Source organism: Impatiens glandulifera, chromosome 1 (genome assembly GCF_907164915.1).
Source record: "Impatiens glandulifera chromosome 1, dImpGla2.1, whole genome shotgun sequence".
Classification (NCBI taxonomy): domain Eukaryota; kingdom Viridiplantae; phylum Streptophyta; class Magnoliopsida; order Ericales; family Balsaminaceae; genus Impatiens; species Impatiens glandulifera.
Genome location: NC_061862.1, coordinates 53,710,064 through 53,723,286, shown reverse-complemented (window position 1 = coordinate 53,723,286; position 13,223 = coordinate 53,710,064). Strand labels below are relative to the sequence as shown.

Here is a 13,223-nt window from a genome sequence, read left to right as displayed (position 1 = left end):
CCAATTTTTACTTAAATTTTAAAATGTGTGTGCTGAAATCAAACTTTACAAAAGCAAATAAGGTTGAAAGACTAAATTTTATTTGGTGTATATTTTGTTTTGATATTTTTGATGAGTTATAATTGTTCAATCTAAAATCTAATGTGCTTAATTTGATGAATATTAGTGGAATAATATAAAGTAATGTGATTTGTTAAATGTTTTGGTAAATTTGTTGTCACACCATATAAAAATTGGTAAGTGGATATCTTCATCCAACTTTTGACTAATAAATTGTAATTTACATTTAAGTCATCGTGCTTTAATATTCTGTCTCAATATCCATTTTAAATTATTGATATTTAGTATTAGATGTTGAAAAACAATTGTGTAAACAAGTCTTTTCTTGAAAACTTTTGTATTATACATGTATTATGTTGAATATATTTAAAAGCTTAAACTCTCCAAATTTTAAATTAGTGTAATTAAATTTTTCTTAAACATTTCTGTCCAGTTTTGAATTTTAAATGCTTGAATTGAGATCTTTTTTCCAAATAAACATATTTGAACTTTGTTTGATAGTACCTTTTTTTATTTTAGAAAAATTTGATCAATTCACTCAATAGAAAAAATTTAAAATCTCCTTAAAGATCATGGTTAAATCTATATTAAGAATAAGAGAGCAAATCACATGATACAATCGGATTGATTCTGAAAAAAATAAATAATTTATCTTTTTCCTTTTCTCAACTAATAAGATGATGTCAAGTCATTCCCTCCCCCAAATTCTCAACCCCTATCACTCCTTATCTATATTTTAACCCATTAACAATTATGGTGTAAGAATAACATATCCAAGATAGAAAGATGTTTCAAATATACTAAGATGAAAATATGAATACTTGTCCAATTCTATAACCACCAAAACTATGAAATAAGTGCCATCCAAAATGAACCCTAGATATCCACACAAAAAGGAGGGTAAGAAAATCTGCAAGGACAGCATTTCCATATGCAAGAGCACAAACAGGGGGTTCTCAGAGAAAATTTCATGTTGAAATACAAGCAAATGCAAAAGGCAAACCAGGATACAATCATACAACAGGTTACTATGTCAAAGAGAATAAAAAAAAATACGAAAATAAGAAGGGGGCTATATAAGGGGCATTTCCCATGTATAAGAGCACTCACCACAAAACTCAGTGCCTTTCCATCATAAAGTAAGTACTTTACGGCTCAATTTGCTGATTTGCAGTACGAAACCGTGAACCAAATGCATGATTTTGAATAACAGATTTCTTACATTGTTTTGTCATGCCTAACGGGGCTTGAGTATTCAGTTCCATTTTCTGATGAAGTGATAGTGGAAGATCCGGTTGACGAGAGATCACCACCATTGTTCACACTGTTTTGGAAACTTTTTGCTGCCAATGGAGAATTCCTACGTGGGTCAGCGCCAGAAGCAGGCATCTGACCCTCTTCCGCCAGTTTTTTAAGAAGGTTCATAACTGTGGGAAGGAACTTTGTGGACAAAGAAAGAAGTCCTGGAAGCTGAAAACAAGAAAAAAGTCCCGGTTAGAAGCATACTTAGGCCTTGTTTGAATCATTCAAATCATCAGCTAAACTAAAATACTGTTAATTTATTGTTTATCATTTTAAACTATTTAATGCAAAGAATGTTTTAGTCAATTAACCCAAATAATCCATTCATACGAGTTTTTCTTTCTTTTTCTTAAAAAAAACTACATCAGACAAGCTCTTGATATAGGATAAGCCCAGGATTAAGTTCAAAACCAATTCAACGTTTGTGATACTTACAGCACCATTGCGGAATTCACCAGCAATGTCAAGCTGCACCCATAGTGCTTTTACTAGAAGAAATGCAACAAAAATTACTCCCAAGTATAAAGGATTCCTGCAGTGTGCAAATGCAAAAATATATAAATAAAAAAATCAATTATAATGGAATCACAGAATTTTAGTTTCCCGACAAGACATGGAAGAAAACATACCGAAGAAGTGTCATAAATTCATTGAAACCCAAGACAACTAAGGCAACAATAGCCCATGGTGGTGGCAACCAATTATTACTCCGCTTGCTGGCTTCCTGAAATATTATGAATCAAGTGTAATTTAGTTTCCTGAAATCACTTTCTCCAATTAATTAGAAAGAAAGTGAATCAAATACAAAAGATCAGATATTAATGTTAGAGAGCAAGCAGTTCATACTTGAGCAGCAATAGCTTGAGTGACAGTGTACTCTGTCTCTGTCTTGAATTGCCTCCATATTGATTTGCATTGAACAGGTGTGATTAATGTTCTCGATGCTGGAACCTTGAATGTGACAAATTAGAAAACCGTAGGAGTATATTAGCACTTCTGGTATTATATGATTCAACTCAAGGCATCATTTCAAAATTTTGGACCTTGTGAAGATGCAAATACTATTGAAGCCACACTGATCCATGTAATTTAGTTCAGGATAATTATCCAGAGATTTTAAGCCTACTTGCGATCACTCCAGAAAAATCTACACTTGTTATGTTTGTCAAAAATAATCTGGATCCTAGAAATAGTTTTCTTTGAGAGATTAATGATAGTTTTTATGAAAACAATGCGTGTCCATTTTACATAGAATAAGGAAATTAAAGCAAAGGTACGTTATAATTTAAATTCCTAAATGAAGTCAGAAAATAGCTTGTACACCAAATGAAGACAAAAATCACACTATAGTTCCATAAAATAATCATTTTACCAAATGAAGACAAAAATCACAGCTAAGCTTTCAATTATAACTTTGCGGACTTTTCCAATGGATCGTGATTGTGACAAAAGATCAGTTTTAAATAGGCTCTTTGAATATATAGATATACAAAGTTTCATAGCTAAGCTCTTTTGGGTAAGGCATGAATTATCACCTCTTCCATGGTTATCTTAGTTTGATGCTTTAATAAACAGTAAACCAGCTATATATGGTCACTCACCTCTTCCCAAGTGCTCGATGCCAGGGAATCATCCAATGACAAGCTTCTGTTCGTAGTACCAGCAGTTCTGGGTTCAACCAGAGCAAGAGACAATGTACTCTCAATTTTATCAGGTTCATCTTCCAATCGAATTGCAGCCATTACAGAGAGCATCTTCAGAGACTGGTACAACAGTTCATAAATGCAATATTGTTCAGAATGTAAAGAAAAAACATCATAACACGGTGAAGGAAAAGTTTAGCATCATACTGAAGAGCGAGCAGTTTTAGTAATTGCCCTAATGTCCTCCTTGCCCGTCCAGACCCGTGGCATTGAGTCAGAATCATGGCTAAATATTGTGGAAAACCTAGAAGCATGACATATTGAGACAATTCTTAGCATCCAAACATATTAGTTCGAGCTAATGCCAAAGACTACAAAAAGTAACTTCTCAGGGTCGGCACCTATCCTTCATACGAATAAGAACTCTTCCCGATTCTTCTTTTGACTTTGATTCAACCACACTTCTTGCATAGTCTTTCAGGCTCAGTAGCATTTTACTCCTAGTCTCTTCATCCATGTCAAAACCAGAAATTGCTAATTCAAAACTAGAGACAGCTAATTCAGTTTCACGACGAAGAAGCTTCCTTATTGACGACCAGGTTTCATCATTAGCTCCATCCAGAAGAGCTTCAACAGGTCCAGACAGTGACTCGTTCAACTTCGTCTGCAAAGAGAATTCATCAGTTTGTTAGTTTACTGTGGACTAATAAGGAGATAGACAAATGAATTCACTCATCACCAACTAAGCAAATATGTACTAAGGAAATTATGATTGAGAATAGAGAGAGAGGAAAGGAAAGAGGAATTAGTCCCTCAATTAAAAAATATTTATAAATACATCTATAAACTTTAACAACTTTTTTATAAAAAACCTTAAAATTCTTTTAAAAAACCTTTACAACAATTATCATTCATGTTGGAGACTCATATTGTTCGCTTTTGTTTGAGATCATTGATCAAAATACCGTTCCGTTTGAGGCCCTAATTGCAATTCCAGCCAATTTTATAACCCATACACGTGAAACATCAGAATTTCTGGTAAACACCAAGGGAAAATCTGTGTCATCCACACTAGCATATACACTTCATGCAAGAGTATCTTCCCCATTTCACTGAGTGACCAAACTTAAACCACAATTCATATGCAGGTACATGTTTTCACCAAGTAAATCATCTTCCTATTTGTCAACTGATACATCAAACTGAAAAATACTAAGAGCTAAAGAAACATTACCTCGTATAGGTTAGTAAGCTCAGACAGCTTGGAAGTCCATACAGCAGTGACATGTGAATCAATTTCACGTTTAAGCTTATCCCTCGTTCTGGATGAGTCCCAATCAGCTTGCATGATGGTGGCATCTGAAAGATCAGAAAAGTCTACTCGTTGAGAAAGATGTAAACTACTGATTCTCATTGTACACCACGTTCTCAGCATTAAATGGAAGGGAAATTCATAATAAATGCACAATTCTAACCAAATAAACACTAGAAAATAACATTAAAAGTAAACACTACATTCATGTATTAAGAGCTTGTGGATATTAAAAGTAAACACTACCTTCATGTATCAACACTACATATGTGTCAGTTGAATGTCTCATGGGCATGAAAACCCCAAAAACTAGATGTCAAATTCCAAAAAAAATTAACTTAACAAGTATTATTGCCTCTTTTGGTAGCAACAGGAGTGGAAGATAAACTGTATATAGACCATATTAAAAATTAATAATGATATCAATAAACAAATTGGAGAAGATAGATCACAGGGCTGTATGAAACCAAACAAAAAAATAGACTGGAGTAGGAAACCTGATTAACATGATTTTAATTTTAAGTATATGCAACAGAATATTGCTGAGAAGTCATGTTTGGATTATTACAGATAGATATGGTAGTGTAGTTCCTTTAGGATAAACCCTAACTAGCCTTTAGTCTTGATCTTGCTTGATAATCTAATTAATCAATCTATAACAAGGTGCTTTTACCTGTACATCTTTCATCAAACTGGGTCATATATAATTTGGTACAATTACGAGCAGCCACAGAAAATCCTTCTCCACCGGCTAAAGCTTTATCAAACGTTTCTTTAAATTTTTCCAGGGCCTGGGACCGTATGTGCCCCAACATAGACTGATATGCTGGTTGCACAAGCTAACAGATAAAATGACAAAACATAAGTAAATTTAGTATCAAACTGTAAGTAGATGAACAAGCACTGCAAACTTGAAAGATACATGCAATATCAGAAAATGTGACATTTATTCTTTATGTTAATTTGCAAGGTGCTAAGTAGGATTTTCTATCGAGAAAGTTTCAATAGTGCAAGGAGGTAAGCAACATTGCAATTCATATGCATCTAATGCAAGCAAGTGCACCATTTTATAACCACATATTGAACATAAGGCATCATGCAAGTTTCTTAGTCGACTAGGAGATCCTTTAAAAGGTATCTGCATACAATGCCATTATTAGCAATTAGAAACATCAATAATAAAGAATAGGAGTCAATGATTTAGCACAATCATAACGTGCAAGAACACAACGGGTTTAAATCACTTTCTTAGGAACAATGACTTCACTTATTGTCAGAAACAAGCAGCATAAAATAATCCAATCATCAAATAACATCATCAAATTTCCTTACTTGCAGCAATTTCTCTTCCAACTGCTTCCGCTTAGAGGATCTGACACCATCATCAAAAAATGTAGCCTCTGCATCATACCTGGAAGACAATATAAGATGGGTAAAAACTAACATTCAAATCAATCGAGAAAACATACATGTTTCTTACTAAATTGTAAAAACGTCGTGACAACAAACTCGCTGCATGAAGAGAAAAAGGCATAAACCATAACATGTTACTCTAGTCAAAGATAATAGAAAATAACAATAAATGCATCCCCGAGCAGATTAACAACCTAAAACTATGTAGAGTCCGTGTTTAAATATAATAATCAAATAGTACTTCACAACAACATTCTATGTGTATATTAAAGAAAGATTTTACCTCACTCTTGATATGTCAAACACAGAATTATTTTAGGAAAGGTGATGATGAATAAGTAATATAATAGCTATTAAGCAGTTACTGCACGGGAAACATAAAAGATATTCTTACTCTGAGAGACAAGTGTCTAGAATTGAACTAAGCTTCTTCCCAAAACCAGGAACAGGGCCAGATTGTACAGCTTCATCTAGCTCACACCACACCTGTGATCACATCGGATTAAGTTGTCATCTCAGAATTGAGTAACAATATTGCACAGAATGAAATTGCAAACTAGAATTTAGCGTGTACGCATAAAAGTAAGAATAAAGATACCTCATTTGTGACAAAAGAAGCAAGCTTTTCATTGGCAATTTCTTCACAACGTACAGTAGCCACCATGACCTACAACAAGTGCCCATATAAGAAGGAATAGTTCAAGAGATATTTTAATAGGATTGTCACAAAAGTTTCAAGTTAAACCTTGTGTGCAGGAAGGTCAAGATCTTTGTTCTCCTTAATAACCTTCCAGATCTGCTGTGCACTAAATGAAAACCCTGATGCAGGAACTACACCCCTTCTATCTCCAGCGAGTCCACCAGGAGCTATTGAATGAAAAAATCGCTGCCTCAAATTAGCCACCTTTCAAGACAAGAAATTTCAACTCAGATGCTTTCAAAACATCACTGAAAAACAAACTCTACTTGATATAAATGTTGGACTTCAGAACAACTTTTTTTTTGTTAAGAAAATAACATATTGCCATTTCATTAAAAAAGAACAAGAGTTAAAAGGAAGCCAAGGACAGACAACTTCACAATTCAAAGAAAAAAAAGAAAATATTCAAAGCATTACATGACAAACATTCAAAGAAAAGAAAACAAGCACATTCTAACAACTCATGCCTAAACCATTTTTCATGACCTGATTACTACTAATACCCCACTCTTGGCACAGAAGCCAATTATGATAAGTGTCTGGAACATTCCCTCTCTAATTAATAGACTTTAGAACAACTTTACGAGAAACATTAAATGTTCCACACACTCAAGTGTGTCACTAGATTAACCCCAACATGGATATTAAAGAAGAAAACAAGTATCCTGCAAATAATCACTTTCAAATCTTCAATACTTATATTTCAAACTACAACAAATAAAATTGCAGTAGATCGATATCAATTTGGTAAGGAAAAAGATACCTGCTCCCTAAATTGTTCTTCCTTCTCTTCATAACTTGAAAGAGCCACAACTTCAACCTGGACGTTTAACAGAATATACAACATTGTTTTACCATCCTATAATTAAGCGTATGACATAACACAATTATATTGACGTATATAACCATTTTCTTACATTGAAAAATTCACTTAATGGAGTTTCTTTGTGAGCTTGTGGTTTAGGAACATTGTCCCATATCTGTAACAAAATTAAATGAGAAAGAAATTAATTAACACAGCCCCTCCCAATAAAAGTAATAACGAAAAAAAATAGGTGAACTCTGACAGGAATGATACAACAAACAGGATTAAATAAGGTCAAAGAAATGTAATTACCTTTTGAATATCTTCTCTCAGAACAGGTTCCAAGTTCTCTAATGGTGTCTATACTCAAAGAAATGAAAATAAGCATTACAAAATGTCTTATATGTTACTCAGAGAAGTTATCTGAACAAGATTACCAAGAAAAACAATCATATCTAAGAGCAGCAATGAAAGGATAAGATTATACCCTGGTTTTGTCACGTATAACAAACAATAAGGTTGTCTTTCGTGGACTAAATAGTCGCATCATGACCTACCAATAAAGTCATTGTAATGTTAAAGCCATTACAACTACAATTGCGCTGATTTGAGATAGTTTTCACATAACACAATGACAAAACAAGAAGTGCCACCTATTAAGATACCTGAAATACAGTTTTTAAAAGAGGCTTATTTGCAGCCTGCTCCCGCCCAATATCATGACACCACCTAAATAGCATAATTTAAAGAGGTTGATCAGAAGATCATACATTACTTTTACGGATTTAGCACATGGAATGTAGGATTCTAGCATCATGCCTTAAGTGAATACATAATATGACCATCTTTGTATAAGAAAAACTTACATATTAATCAGCACTATATCTGAAACAGCAAGGGCAAAGAGGGCACTTTGCTTTTCAAATGCGGTATCATCCTGGAAAGTAGGTACAAAGTAATAAGAAACAATAGGAAAAAAGGGAAGAGATGTCACAAGCACAATAATTTTTCAACTTCAGTCCCAAAGTGTCAAAGAAATCCCATAAACACATTTTATTTTTTATTCTGCAAAAGAAATCTGGAAACTAAACTTAGTGAGACACACACATTCATAAATTTTGTTTCTGTATTTATATCTGAATAATAAAAACAGAAATAAAAAGTGTTTCCAAATGGTACTCTTGTAAAATAAACTCATAAATCTTGGGATTTTATTCCCCTTCCTCTCAAGTAACAACACAGCTCTTTATTATCTATATGTACAGACTGTAACAATTTCATAATTTATCTTTTGAAGTAAATCTGGAGTAGCTCATTATAGGGATTCTATGCCATGGGAAGAGAAAATAGGATGCTTTTCACTAGCACTAGTGAATCACTATGTTTCAGTAGAAGCCTTAATTTCTCACATCCTTCACAATTTTTGTGCAGTAGCACCGATACATATACTCTCATACTCCAAATATTATATTTTTCCAGAAAAATAAAGGTAAAAAAAAAGTTTAAAAGAAGTATATCTAAGTCAATTCTCTATGTGCTTCTCTTACAATATGCGAGAAGTAACAACACCTAAAAGTATCACTTTATCAGATGTATATGTGAATTCTTTCAAGCTGACAACCTGAATAATGGAATATTTTAGGACTTATGGACAAAACCAATGACCAGAATTTTGAAAATAGCACACATATTGCCAAACTCCAGAATTAAATAAAGAAGGGGATCCAACATCCATTTTAAGTAAATCAACTGTAAAGGAGAAGATAATGAGGGGCTTAAAACAAATTAAATACCATAATGTAGTAGAAAACTTCAAATGGTTGAACACAGACATGTAAAACAGACAAAATCACCCATGATGGAACTTAATTCCTAGCTCCAAAATGAAAGACAAAAAAAGAAAGGAAAGATATAATGTTGTTAATGAGAAAGTTATTGGAAGTTTACCTCTCCTCGTTCCCTTCCATCTGTACCCTCCAAATCCATTACAATTGTGCAAGGTTCAATACCGGCACAATTTGCCATCCAAATACCTTTGGTCGTCTGTGACCTGAAATAAACAAGACCAACTTAGCTTTATGGCTATCTAAAATATTTTCAACAAAAATGAATGCAGATGGAACTACTTGCCTTCCCTTAAAAGCATCCATCTCCCTGAAGTTTGTTCCAAATAAATTATTTAGGAGAGTGCTCTTTCCTAGTGGAATCATAAAAAATTCTATTTAGGAGTGCAATCATAATGCAATGGCTAATAATACCCAGGAAACAGAGCTACAAATGATATGCTAGGAATTCAGAACCTAGCACATCTATTCATTGATATTCAAAGCACATGACTATAAGACTGATAATGCATTGTCTTACACCTGAAAAACTCATTGCTCGGAATAAACTTTTCTGTATGTGACATGGTGTAGACAATTTAAGGATCTTGTCTCAATGCCTTGATAGTTGATACTAACCGGTCTCCAGAGAATTGGGTATGACAGGCCACATCATATAAAATATGTAAAAATAGCGGCATCTTGGTGGAGAAAAAAACATGTTGGAATATTTACATACCACTACTTTGCGGGCCCATTATAGAAACTACAGCATATGAAAGACCATATTCTGCCAATTTCACTTCCTTCATGAAATTATCTACTCCAGCAGCATTAAATGTGCCATCCCCATCTATGACTTGGGTGGAACTGCATTCGCTGTTTTTATCTGCTAGAATGCAATACAATTACAATCATAAAAATGAAAACCAATGGTGATTTACACCTAAAACATACACGAGAAATTTGTTATTAACGATCTGGATTTCCCTGCCCAATCTAATCTAAACCTACTGACCCACAAATACTTTGTTTTGCTTCTCTCTTTAGTAATTGATCGTCATGCAAGCAAAAACACATAGATTTCTGAAATTACGATGCCCACAAAACCCTATCCAGATCAAAATCAAGTTAAAACCTTGAACAATCATAAATCCCAATTGATCCCTTTTTGAGATTTTTAATCAAACACGATCGATTGCTTGACCCAGAACGAAGATATTAATAATACTAAGTTCCTGAAGTCCTGAACTGCTATAATAAAACGCAATCATAAGTATAACAGCTCTAACTCTCTACCAAATTAAAATCCCTAAAAAACTAGGATTCAATACCAACCATCACTGATGGTAAATATTGATTTCTTCGCCTTCGATCCAATAACATGCATAAAGCGACCAAAAGTCCATAAAATTTCGAGTGGTCAAAGAACAGAAAGATGAATCAAAGTTGAAATTCATACCCATTGCCTTAGATTCTTCTCGATCAATGAAGCAAAATGATGTCCAAAGACAAAGATCAGTTCAGGAACGAGAGAGATATCAGTAGTAAATCTCGGATGCAAATGATCCTTCTCTCTCTCTCTTCCTTCCCCTCTTCTCTCTTCTGCTCGTCAAAAAAGTGGCACTGACTATCAAGACGATGCCAAGATTGAATTTTTGCGTTGCTTAGAGCCAGAAATTACTTTATAAACTCTTTTTCTCATAATTTTTTTAATTAAAAATGCTTACAATTCTAATTAAAATTTGTTTCTTATAAGATTATTTTATCAATAATGATCCAATTATATTGGTTTTAAAAGGTGATTGTTTATAATATTAAGTTCCATTATTTTTTAATAAATATTATTAAGTATTATGCATTCAACCATATATAAAAAGGTTTACTAGCTCGACTTAAACTTGAGCTCAAACGAGTTTATAAATTTGAGCTTGAGTTTATCTATAAGTTCAACTCGAAAAATTTAAACTAAAATTAAATTTTCAAATATTTGTAAAGAAAAAATATTTATTTTAAATTTTAGATTTTAATATTAAAATAAATAAATAATATATTATTTATTATCATGCTCGAAAAAACTCGGCAAATCATCGAACAATTATTATATGAGTTTGAGCTCGACTCAAATATTAAACGATGGGAACTTTGTCAAAGTCAAACTCAAATCTTGATCTAGTAGTTCTCATTTGCAGCCCTAATTAAACTTGAGTTATTTTTTAAAATGTTTTTTAAGTAATAATTAAGATATTATATCATATAATATTATTTTTATAAATTTTATTTTAATAAGTGTTAATATTTTAATATAAAAATAGTATCTAAAAGAAACTTATTCTTGAACTCTTATTAATTAGTTTTATATTTACTAGAAACTTGTATTGTTTTGTGAATTATTATTTAAAGATTTTTTTTCCTCAGTATTATACATATTCAATCATATAAGTTCATTTTATTAAAAAATAAATTATTTAGGTTAATTGTTTTTTAAATATACTTTATAATCTTGTTTGAGATAGTAGATTATAGTAATTATTCATATAATATTGTATTTATGTTTTTTAAGGGATCGAAGTAGTGTAAATACAAGAAGCTTATTTTAATATTTTAAATAACAATTTAAAGCTTCATCTAGATTTAATATTTATTATAGAAAATTAATAATAGATCATTTTATATATGAATTGGGCTTGTTTTATATGTGGTTTTCTTGAATGGTTAAAATATTTTTATATTAACATTTTAAAAGATTATAAAGAATAAAGTATAAATAATTCAATATTTTGATTGATTATTTTATTTAAAAACAAATCATTAATGATGAAAATTGAATTTAAACTCCATCAAACAAGCCTTTATTTAATCAACTCATTTGACACAAAATAGGTTTATTGATTTTTAATCTCCTTCACGATTTATTAACTTTTAATTAATTATTTTGTTTTACTACATTTTTATTAACATATATAACGATATTAATGAAGAAAACATGTTTATTAAATTACTTACAAAACTTTGACTAAATTAAATAAAGTACTAAATATTGTATCTAATATATAGAATGTTTGAAACATGATAAAAAAAAAAGTTATTTAATAAAAATGACTCTAAACATCTATGATTAATTGTTGATGAATATAAGTAACTTTATAAATATATTTTTTATTAAACATGATTTATTAGATAATATTAAATATAAAATGAGTTTTAAGTATCAGAAATAAATTAAAATGTAATAATAAAAATAAAATTAAGATATTTAAAATTATTGCAAATGATCTGGTACAAAAGCATATGGAATATTTTTTATATCAACATGTGGTGGAAAGTTAATACATGCAAATATACATAAGATGGGGTCCATATATGTAACCACTCTTGTTTCAATCTCAATTAAATATATGGGGTCCATATATGAAAATGGTGAATAAAATTTTGAAATATTTATTTAAATAAATTACTTCTGTATAATTAAATTCATATCCACATAAAATTACTTTAAAATATTGAGATTAAATTTAGCAAATCAAGGATTTATTTTAATTTAAAGAGATGGTTAACATGATCATATAATTATAATAGTTTTTAATCACAATGTTTTTAAATACTTTTAGTGAGAATAAAAAAAAAATTACAAGAATAGTTGTTTTTAATTATAATATATATTTATTTAAGATGATTTTAAAATATATATATATTAATATTAAAATATTTTTGTTTTTAACTCTAATTTTTTTATTTGTTTGGCTTTGATATGGCTCTTTGAATTAATGAAATATTTCATATAATTTTTTTTTATCAAATAATTAATTAAATTATAAAGAAAATATTTTTGTCAATATAATATAATTTACTGATTATAATGTTAGTTTTAAAAATGAAATATAATTAAATTGATTATATATATAAATATTTTAATTGAGAATTTAAATGACATGTAAGATTGAGTCATTTTAAAGCTTACTCAAACAATCTTACTTTTCTTTTACATTTTATTTTCATTAAAAGAGATTATAATTTTTGTTTCACTTTTTTAATTTTTTTTTTAGATCGGCTAGTTTGTGAGAAGGCGCAAAAAACCGTGGGACCCAATGCATAAAGGACCGACTTCCCTCCTCTCTATGGGCCCACGTGGCGCCGCCCATCGTTGGTGAACTGTGGCCGGTTT

General features: G+C 31.1%; 1 protein-coding gene across 2 annotated transcripts; it reads right to left on the bottom strand.

Moving 5' to 3' along the window:
* Window positions 1-961: 961 nt before the first annotated feature.
* LOC124937773 (protein ROOT HAIR DEFECTIVE 3 homolog 1-like) lies at window positions 962-10,703 on the bottom strand. Of its 2 annotated transcripts, none has more exons than XM_047478095.1 (23): window positions 10,521-10,703; window positions 9,798-9,950; window positions 9,366-9,432; window positions 9,183-9,285; window positions 8,102-8,172; window positions 7,901-7,964; window positions 7,723-7,788; window positions 7,548-7,595; window positions 7,348-7,410; window positions 7,194-7,250; window positions 6,476-6,634; window positions 6,329-6,397; window positions 6,125-6,216; window positions 5,650-5,728; window positions 4,991-5,156; window positions 4,240-4,364; window positions 3,407-3,669; window positions 3,213-3,309; window positions 2,964-3,125; window positions 2,209-2,313; window positions 1,992-2,086; window positions 1,798-1,894; window positions 962-1,530 (listed from the first exon to the last, which is right to left on the bottom strand). In XM_047478095.1, exons 1-23 carry the CDS (start codon window positions 10,522-10,524, stop codon window positions 1,279-1,281), a joined length of 2,457 nt encoding a protein of 818 aa, XP_047334051.1. In that variant the 5' UTR covers window positions 10,525-10,703; the 3' UTR covers window positions 962-1,278. The 2 variants fall into 2 exon arrangements, with proteins under 2 accessions (XP_047334051.1, XP_047334056.1); XM_047478100.1 differs by having other exon boundaries at window positions 9,798-9,947.
* Between the last annotated feature and the right edge of the window lie 2,520 nt (window positions 10,704-13,223).

What these genes read in the sequence shown, in the direction of transcription:
- LOC124937773 (XM_047478095.1), bottom strand. An exon ending in AGCTTACTAACCTATACGAG is followed by an intron (nt 3,670 to 4,239) that starts GTAATGTTTCTT and finishes TTCTCTTTGCAG; the next exon opens with ACGAAGTTGAACGAGTCACT. An exon ending in GTGAATTCCGCAATGGTGCT is followed by an intron (nt 1,531 to 1,797) that starts GTAAGTATCACA and finishes TCTTGTTTTCAG; the next exon opens with CTTCCAGGACTTCTTTCTTT.